This window comes from Lactuca saligna, chromosome 5 (assembly GCF_052625555.1).
Source record: "Lactuca saligna cultivar CGN05327 chromosome 5, ASM5262555v1, whole genome shotgun sequence".
Lineage (NCBI taxonomy): Eukaryota > Viridiplantae > Streptophyta > Magnoliopsida > Asterales > Asteraceae > Lactuca > Lactuca saligna.
In genome coordinates, this window is record NC_136421.1 from 7,170,470 (window position 1) to 7,179,662 (window position 9,193).

At 39.0% G+C, this 9,193-nt stretch overlaps 1 protein-coding gene across 1 annotated transcript; it reads left to right on the forward strand.

The window, feature by feature from the left end:
- The first annotated feature begins 5,650 nt into the window (after positions 1-5,650).
- Positions 5,651-7,193, forward strand: LOC144998361 (uncharacterized). The gene is made up of 2 exons (XM_078958144.1): positions 5,651-6,401; positions 6,531-7,193. Exons 1-2 carry the CDS (start codon positions 5,780-5,782, stop codon positions 7,163-7,165), a joined length of 1,257 nt encoding a protein of 418 aa, XP_078814270.1. The 5' UTR covers positions 5,651-5,779; the 3' UTR covers positions 7,166-7,193.
- Positions 7,194-9,193: the final 2,000 nt, after the last annotated feature.

Genomic DNA, 9,193 nt, shown 5'->3' on the forward strand with positions numbered 1-9,193 from the left:
TAAAGTTTCCAACTTTACGTGTAAATATTCATCCATGAGGTTTTAGGGTTCAAAATGCACCAAAAGAGTAGATCTAAGGTCTTCATGCAACATGGGTCCATAAAGGCAGTAGATCTGAGCTCCTGGAGCTCAACCATACCTAGATCTAAAGGTTACTCAGCTTATTACGAACCCTCAAACATACACAAGCTTGGAAATGGTTCAAGAAAGACTTTAAAGGAGCTATAAGGGACAATAAGCATGAAAACAAGGGGAAAATCGAGTCATACCTGAGGGAACACACTGAGATAGCTCAAAGATGCTTGACCTCCTCTTCTTCTTCTTGATCTACTCTCCTTCCCACTCCAAAACTTCAAGAGAGCACACCAAATGCTTCAAACTCACAAAGAAACAACTTTTGAACGAGGTATAGAGCTCTGAGGGTGAATGGGGGCGAGATTGGGGCGGAATGAGAGTTTAAATAGGGTGCAAACCCCTGAAACTTAGGGTTTCATCCAACAACGGTGACTCGCCGAGTCCAGGATACAGACTCGCTGAGTTGCCAACTTAAAACGTGTCACGGGTCCCGGCTCTACTCAGCGAGTCGGACCTATGACTCGCCGAGTCCAAGGCTAAAAATGGAAAATACTCAAATAAGATTTACATACCAGGAACCAGGTGCTACAGTGATCCTCAAGGTTGCAAGGGCAAGTGCCATCACCCCACCTTCCGAAAGCAAACTGGGACACTGGGCCTTCTTGTGGCCCTGCTGATTACAGTGAAAACATATCAAGTTTGATCCCTGTGCGGTGGTAACAGTACAATCCCTGCTGAAATGACCAGTCCGGCCGCACTTGAAACAGCCAGACTCACCACCGCTACCACTCCTGCACGCACCCCCATGCATCCTGCCACACTTCCCGCACCGACTGTGGTCCTGATAATCCCTCGATCTCGAATACGATCCCTTGGGCCTTTTGCCCGAACCTGTGGTTATCTGAACCTCATCCGGCTTCCTCTTCCGGATATGCTCCAAATCAATTTCTCTCTCTCTAGCCCACGCGATCATATCTTCCAATGTTTTGCAGCTGGACCTACTCACGAACTGCCTGATGTCATCTTTCAACATCTCGTGATATCGTGCCTTCTTCATATCCTCACCCGCAACATACTGCGGAACAAGAGGGGCCCTCTCCCTGAACTTGGCGGTGATCTCCGCCATAGTCTCAGTAGTCTGCGTCAAATCCTGAAACTCGCGTGCCAACTGCTGCACCTCAATAATCGGTGAAAACTCACCCCTAAACCTGGTTGAGAAATCGCTCCATGTCATTGCGTCCAACGTGGCATCATCACCAATGGCATGATCAATCTCCTCCTACCAATCCCTCGCTCTGTCCTTCAGAAGGCAGGAGGCGAGTTTAATCTTGTCCCCCTCAGGGCACCGGATCGTACAGAACACGTTGGCAACATCAGCCAACCACCTGCTACTAGCAATGGGGTCCCTAGCCCCATGATAATCTGGTGCCCCACAAGCCCTGAAATCTCGGAATGTCAAAGTACGCACTCCCATCAAAGCCATCATCTCGGTACGAAAGGCTCCCAACCTCTCATCCAAGATCTCCAGTATACCCTCCTTAACCATGCCAAAGATCACAGGAGTCTAGTTTAGTATGTTGCGCATAACCTCAGCTGATATCAACTCCCTCATCCGCTCCTCGAGCTGCTCGACTCCTGAACTCGAGCCTAATCCCTCCCCGGCGCCTGATCCGCCCACTGGTCTCTCTCGCAACGTCACCATGCTGAAAATATAATACATCCACTTATCAGAATACTTATCACTGCTGCGAGACCAAACACACGCACTACCAGTTTCCTGGTCTCGTCTCGGCCTTTCCCGAATCGAGTACGGATCCTCTGCTTTAAGTAGTACGGGCCCATACTACCTTCCACATCTATCTGTACTTTCCTCAAGAACTGCTTCGACTCCACCAGGTCCCTTTTCCACTACTACTGCTCCAAGCACTACCTCATCCTAGGCTTGCCCTAGGGAAATCTCTTACTCAAACCAAACCAGTCCTCATCCGCTGAAGGCCTCCTTATGATGCCAATTATCCATCACCTAGATACCATCACATGTGACGAGGCTCGGATAATCCTTCGAGTAAAAGACTTGTCCCTACAACGGTTGGACTCAAACAAGAGCTGCACAATAGGGCCAAATCCAGCACTCTGAGATTATTCAACCCTGATCACATTACTTAAAACATATTTATCAATCCATAACATAATCAGAGTATTAATTTCCGAAACACATGTTCATTATCAGAGTAAAACATCCCAGGCGGTCTAATCTATGGTGTGTGCCATGCGATCACCTCGAGCTCTTTCCTCCGCTACCGGAAGTACCTGAAACCAAAACTAAAAACCGTAAGCACGAAGCTTAGTGAGTTCCCCCAACCTACCACATACCATGCATAAACACATATTACACATACTGGGCCACGCCCGCTATTCTGGGCCTCTCCCCTACCTCGGGCCTCGCCCGCTACAATGGCCACACCGCTCCAGGCCTCGCCTGGCTTCGAGCCCTGCTCAGGTACAAATTTGTTTCACTTAGGCCTCACCTGTCACTGGGCCTCTCCCGCCAACATCTACTAACTCATAACATATCACAACACATACACTAAACATATACTACCGACTCCTGTTCTAAGGCCTCACCCATGTCTTGCAATTGATGAGTCATGGAACCCCGTCCATGCTCCTACTGATAGTGAGATACGTGCCCGACCCACACTCACTCCTTCACTAACTTGGGCCTCGCCCCTACTCTGCTGCTAATGAGATATGGAACACCGTCCATACTCTGCTGATGGTGAGATACGGGACCTCGCCCACACTCACCTTCCTACCAGACACATACATGTATCATACAGACAACAAGTATAACTATCATGCACTATTCCTTGGGCACCCACCTACTAACATTGGGCGTCGTCCTGAATATCATAATAGCATACTGTGCCTAAGGCTAACCCCCGGGTCTTCCTACTCATGACTACATGGGTCGGCATTGTGGCCGTAGAACTATCCACACAAAAGGGAAACTCACTTGCACTTGTTGAACTTGCTGATACCCCTCTAGTTGCTGCCTGACAACTCTTTGAACTGCAGCTCCACTAGCTCCCCGAGCTACCAATATTAATATAGCACTTAGTCTAACTGTCCTTCGAAAGTCAACTCTGGTCAAAGTCAAAGTCCTGGTCGAGGTCAACCTTCCAAGTTAACCCTACTCGCCGAGTCTGCCTACTGACTCGCCGAGTTCACACGCTTAGATTCCTTCCATTCGCAACTCGACTCGCCAAGTCAGACCATGACTCTCCGAGTCCACCGATTTCCGAGTCCTATCCTGTCCAACTCACTGAGTCTCCACCCGAATCACTGATTTGAGTCTTACCTCGAAGGGTTTGCGTTTCGCGACCTAACTCGCTGATTCAAATAACATACTCGCCGAGTCCAAGGCAAACTTCAACAGACTCGACGAGTTGCTCATCCAACTTGTCGAGTTCCTCCTAATCTTCATGCTACTCGTCGAGTCCACTCGAAGGAATCGCCGAGTATATTCAGTCTTTCATACATTCAGAAGCTTTTTCAGTCATGCAGGGACTCCAAACTGTAGATCCATTCTTCCAAGGCCTATTCCTCACGTAAAGTTGCAAACTTTACGTGTAGCTAAGGAGATCTAGGCTAAACACACCACAAACTAAGGTTTAAGACAACCATGCATCACCTATACTCTCAAGGCTGATACTTTATGACTCTCTAGGCCAAGACACAACTGGAGCTGAAGGGATTCATCTTAGGGACGTCCAAACCCGAAATGTATCATACTTGGTCCAAAATCTCATAAAGAGGGACATGAAATGATCCAGGAATTAACAAGGCAAGGAAGGAACTTGATTACCAAAAATGAGCAGCTAAAGAGATGAATCTTCTGGATCCACAACCTTCCTATTGAACCCTCAACTCCTTCTTCTCCTTCTAGGCTTCAAGAACACTCCAACTCTTCAATAATGGCTCACACACTCAAAGAGAGCACTAGGTTTTTGTGGAATAGCTTCTGGACAATGGGGGCTACAAATGAGGCTGATAGAAGGTGAATGAGATGCTTAAATAGGCTACAAGTCCCGGAATTAGGGCTTTCTCAACCTAGACCAGACTCGCCGAGTCAGTCTCCCCGACTCATCGAGTCAGTCACTTAAACCCCGACACGGATCACGCTCCGACTCGTCGAGTTCTTCCCTGGACTATGCGAGTTGACCCTTTGACTTAGGGTTTTCTTTACTTACTTGGCCTTTCTGATCTTGGGTGTTATAATGAGGGTTTCAAATGCATGAGGTTCAATGAAAAATGCTAGCTTTATAAGTATGTATGGTATGAATTAAACCCAAAACAAAAACTAAACATAGGAACGGTCCGTATTAAAAGAAAAAAGTTGGTGACCCCAAAGTCCCAAACCATAGGGTCTTTTCGTGTAATTTTATAAAACTAAAGTTGTGTTGTATAAGATAATTACATGTCCCAAACCATAGGGACTTTTCGTGTAATTTTATAAAACTAAAGATGTGTTGTATAAGATTATTAGATAAAATATGCATTATTTTGTAAGATTTGAAAAGTAATTCATTATTCGATTATTTGCGCTAGGGGTGTTCGTTTGGATAGATCAGTTTGATCCGTTCCAATGAAGTGAATCCAAATTGATTTCGGTTTTCAAAACATGGATCTGAATAGTCTAAACTAAATTCAAATCTGATCCGGTCCGATCCGATTACAATTCGGTTGGATCAGTTTTTATAATTCGGTTTTCAAAAACCAAAACATTTAAAAACGACATATAATTATAATATTATCTAACTTTACACAATAAACAAAAACAAATTATTTAATTGTGATTTGAAATTTATAAACAACTACAAAGAAGATATATTATAGTTAAATATTTTGTTGATAGAAAACTTTGAGAGAAAACGCATAATAATGTTTTTTTATCGGGTAAAACGTTTTGACCATATTTGAAAAAATAAATTACAAAATTAATAAATAACTATAGATATATATTAGAAATAAATAAATAATAAATATTTATTCGGTTTTTTTGGATTATTCGGTTCTTATTTTATAAACCAAAACCAATCCGAAATAAAAAAATAATAATTCGGTTTTGTTGAAAATTCATCCGAATATCCAAATATCCAAACCAAATCGTCCAATTGAAAAATTCGGTTTTATCCGAATAATGGACAACCCTAATTTACACTTCAAGATCCTTAAAATCAAAATCAGTTGTTAAAAGATTAAGGTTAAAACATTAAAATTAATCATCAAAATCAGTTGTTAAAAGTTTAAGGTAAAAACATTAAAATTAATCATTTATAACTTAAAATAATAATAATAATAACAATAAGATAATTAAATGAATTGCACCTCTATAAACACAAGTAATAATATGTAGTATGTTACATGCTATATGTCGATCAATTTGTATTGAATTTAAAAAATAAAAAAAATAAAAAAATCATAAATACTACTAGTTTTGGAAACACGAATATTTGAATCCGTCCAAGATTTTATGATTTGACCCGTGAATGTCTTTTATCTTTACCATCTCATTTGAATTTCATTCCCCTCCCTTCATCCCCAAAACTTTTTGAATAAAAAAGTTCTGATTTTTATGAATCTTTTAACATGAATCGCAAAAGGTTCTCACTAAATATTTGAAGAAGAAGAAGGCGACGACATGTCAACAGTTTGGTTTTCTTTAAAAAAATCATTCCACTGCAAAACGGATTCTTCAGCAGTCCACGACCCGAAATCCAAGAACCATTTATCCACCATCTTGACCCGAAAACCAGGCAGATGCGGTTGTTCAAGATCCATTGCAAATCTCAAAGATGTCATCAATGGCGGAAGCAAGCGGCATTCTGAAAATACAGTCAATTGCAGTCCAAGATCTATCGGAAGTAGCGATTTTCCAAATCCCATTACCCATGAAGTAATTCTCAATAGTTCAAAATGCGAGCTCAAAATCACCGGATTTAATGGAGGCGCCACCGCTGATGGATCGACATTTGTGGGTACTTTATTGCCCGGCACACCAAGTCCCTGCGCTAACCCCGCAATGCATTTCAAGAAAACGCCATCAAGAAAGATGATAGAAAGAGATGGGAATGGAATCGGAATTGGGAATTCCGGTCATTTAGGTGTTTTCGGGAAGAACAGTGCACTTGTACAAAAAACTAGACACTCATCTGATAAAGAATCCGAAGAGTTTTCCGGCGAGGGAGTCACGTGCCATAAGTGTGGCAAGCAGTTTGGCAAATTGGAAAATCTAGAAGCTCATCATCTATCCAAACATGCTGGTATAATCTTGAATCTCAATTATTAAGTGTTATCATCATCGAAATTTGATTATATTTTTCAGAATTATAATCGGTTTCTCCTATTTTTATTGTGGCTGACTTTAAAACATTCTGTGGAATACGTTGCAGTTACAGAACTTATGGAGGGTGATTCCTCGAGAAAGATAGTGGAAATCATTTGTCGTTCGAGCTGGATAAAGTCCGACAATACCTCCGGTAGAATCGAGAAGATCTTGAAGGTCCACAACATGCCAAAAACCCTAGCTCGATTCGAAGAGTATCGAGAATCAGTGAAAACGAAAGCTAGCAAATTACCCAAAAAACACCCTCGTTGTCTCGCCGACGGGAACGAGTTACTCCGTTTCTACGGCGCCACAATCGCTTGTTCACTAGGCATCAATGGCGCCTCCTCGAGTCTGTGTGTATCGGATAAATGTTGCGTTTGTCGGATTATACGAGACGGGTTCTCGACGAAACGGGAAATCAAGGGCGGGATCGGCGTTTTCACGACTTCGACTAGCGGCAGAGCTTTTGAATCGATTGAAGTGGTTGAAGAAGGGCCGGATACACGGAAGGCGTTGATTGTGTGCAGGGTGATCGCCGGGAGGGTTCACCGGCCGCTAGAGAACATCCAAGAAATGGCGGGGCAGTCGGGGTTTGATTCGTTGGCCGGAAAATTAGGACTTTATTCCAACATCGAGGAGCTTTATTTGCTTAGTCCCAGAGCTCTTCTCCCTTGTTTTGTGGTGATTTGCAAACCTTAATCAAACAAAATGTTCAATCCTTTTTTCATACGTTTCTCTTTAATTTTTTTTTTTTTTAGGGAAAATTACAAAATTAGCCTAATACCTTAATTCCGTTGTGAAAAAAAAAAAAAAAAAAAAAAAAAAAAAAAAAAAAAAAAAACCGAAATTGCAAATTTAGCCACTGAAATCACAGATGAAAATAATCCATCTACGATTTTGCCATTCCATCTGCAAATATACAAACGCCTAAAGCACAACTGCACTTGTATATTCGCAAATAGAAGAATCTATCTGCGATTTTGTGTTCTACCTACGGTTTTGTCATGATTTGTGTATAAAACCGTTTTTTCCCTTTATTTTTCACTTTCCAATTTAGAAAAACTCTCTCTTCCTGCGATTTCCTTTGACAATTTCTTCAACAAAATGAACGATTTTTTCAATAATCCCGAAAATATGGTAAGATTTTAACTCATATTATGTTTTAATCGATATTTATTTAGTGTATTTTTTCATTATTTAAGGAAAAACTACAATAAAATCCCTACATATTGGTCTCATAATCGATTTAGTTTCTATATTTTTTTATTCAATTAAGTCCCAAAAACTGGTAATCGTATTCAATTTAACCCCTTGATCCGGTCAACAGGTCATCCAACTTTCGAAATTTACATTTTTTGCCTATATTTCAAATTTTATTACAAATTTGGTCTAAATTTTACACTTTTGGCCCAAATTTTAATTTTTTTTACAAATTTGGTCCAAAATATACCCTTTTGGCCCAAATTTTAGAATTTTGTTATGAATTCATCCTAATTTTAGTTATTTTTACAACTTTTTTTCTTCAAAAAGTATACTCGTCTTTATCTTATATTATTTTTGAAGTGTACTATGAATTTAGGTAGAAAATATAATAATTTACATTAAAATGACAGTTACATAATGTTAACAATAGGTCATTCATGTTGTGGCATTGTTATCACACAAATAAACATTATTTTTACACAATAAAGAGACTTAAATTAGTGAAAAACAACTTTTAGTATCATTATTTTTTTTGAAGTGTACTATTAAGTTTAAGAGCCAAGAAGGACTAATAAGCACATTGTTGTTGACAATAAGCCATTTATGTCAATGTAGCACTATAACAATGTTATCGTAGCACTATAACACAAAAATGCATTGTTTTTACAGATAAAAAGAAATATACTTAATATCTTATGTTATTGAAAATGCTCTAGAAACCGTCAAAATGTACCATGTCAACAATACATAAAACTCTATCATTTGTAAACCTAGCGACACTATTGATAAACTTTGAAACGTTTATAAATATGACAATATTTTTTTATTGAGCTATTAACTAAGACAACGTACTTTAAAAAAGTTTACCTAATGATGTTGTGCTTTAATATCTTCGTTGAACTTAAAAAAAAAAACTTTGTATTTGGTTTATGGTTAGATAGGTTTTCAAAATACAATGTTATAATAAAAATCAATGAAATTAAGCACACTATTATTTCTTGCATTTAACTATTTCTTTATTTATCATATGTCTTTATGTTGAACATAGAATAAAAAATATATATTTTTTAACATCTTAAACAAGTTAAAAAAGAAAATATTAATAAAACTCATTGGTATAAGTTGAAAGTACTGAACATCTATTTTTAATATTAAATATAACTAAAAAGATTACATTTTTTTTATTAATTACTATGCTTCCAAACGCAAAACATTTGAATTCATAAAGAAAAAACATTAGAATTTTTTTTGAAGAAAAAAAGTTGTAAAAATAACTAAAAGTATGATGAATTCATAATAAAATTCTAAAATTTGGGCCAAAAGGGTATATTGCGGACCAAATTTGTGGAAAAAAAATTAAAATCTAGACCAAAAGTATAAAATTTTGACCAAATTTGTAATATATTTTGAAATATGGGCAAAAAATGTAATTTTCGAAAGTTAGATGACCTGTTGACCGGGTCAATGGGTTAAATTGAATACGATTATCGATTTTTGGGATTTAATTAAATAAAAAAAACATAT

Bases quoted from the DNA above. Each gene is read 5' to 3' on its own strand.
- LOC144998361 (XM_078958144.1), top strand. From the start codon at position 5,780: ATGTCAACAGTTTGGTTTTCTTTAAAAAAATCATTCCACTGCAAAACG. The intron at 6,402-6,530 runs GTATAATCTTGA...AATACGTTGCAG, and splicing joins TCATCTATCCAAACATGCTG to TTACAGAACTTATGGAGGGT.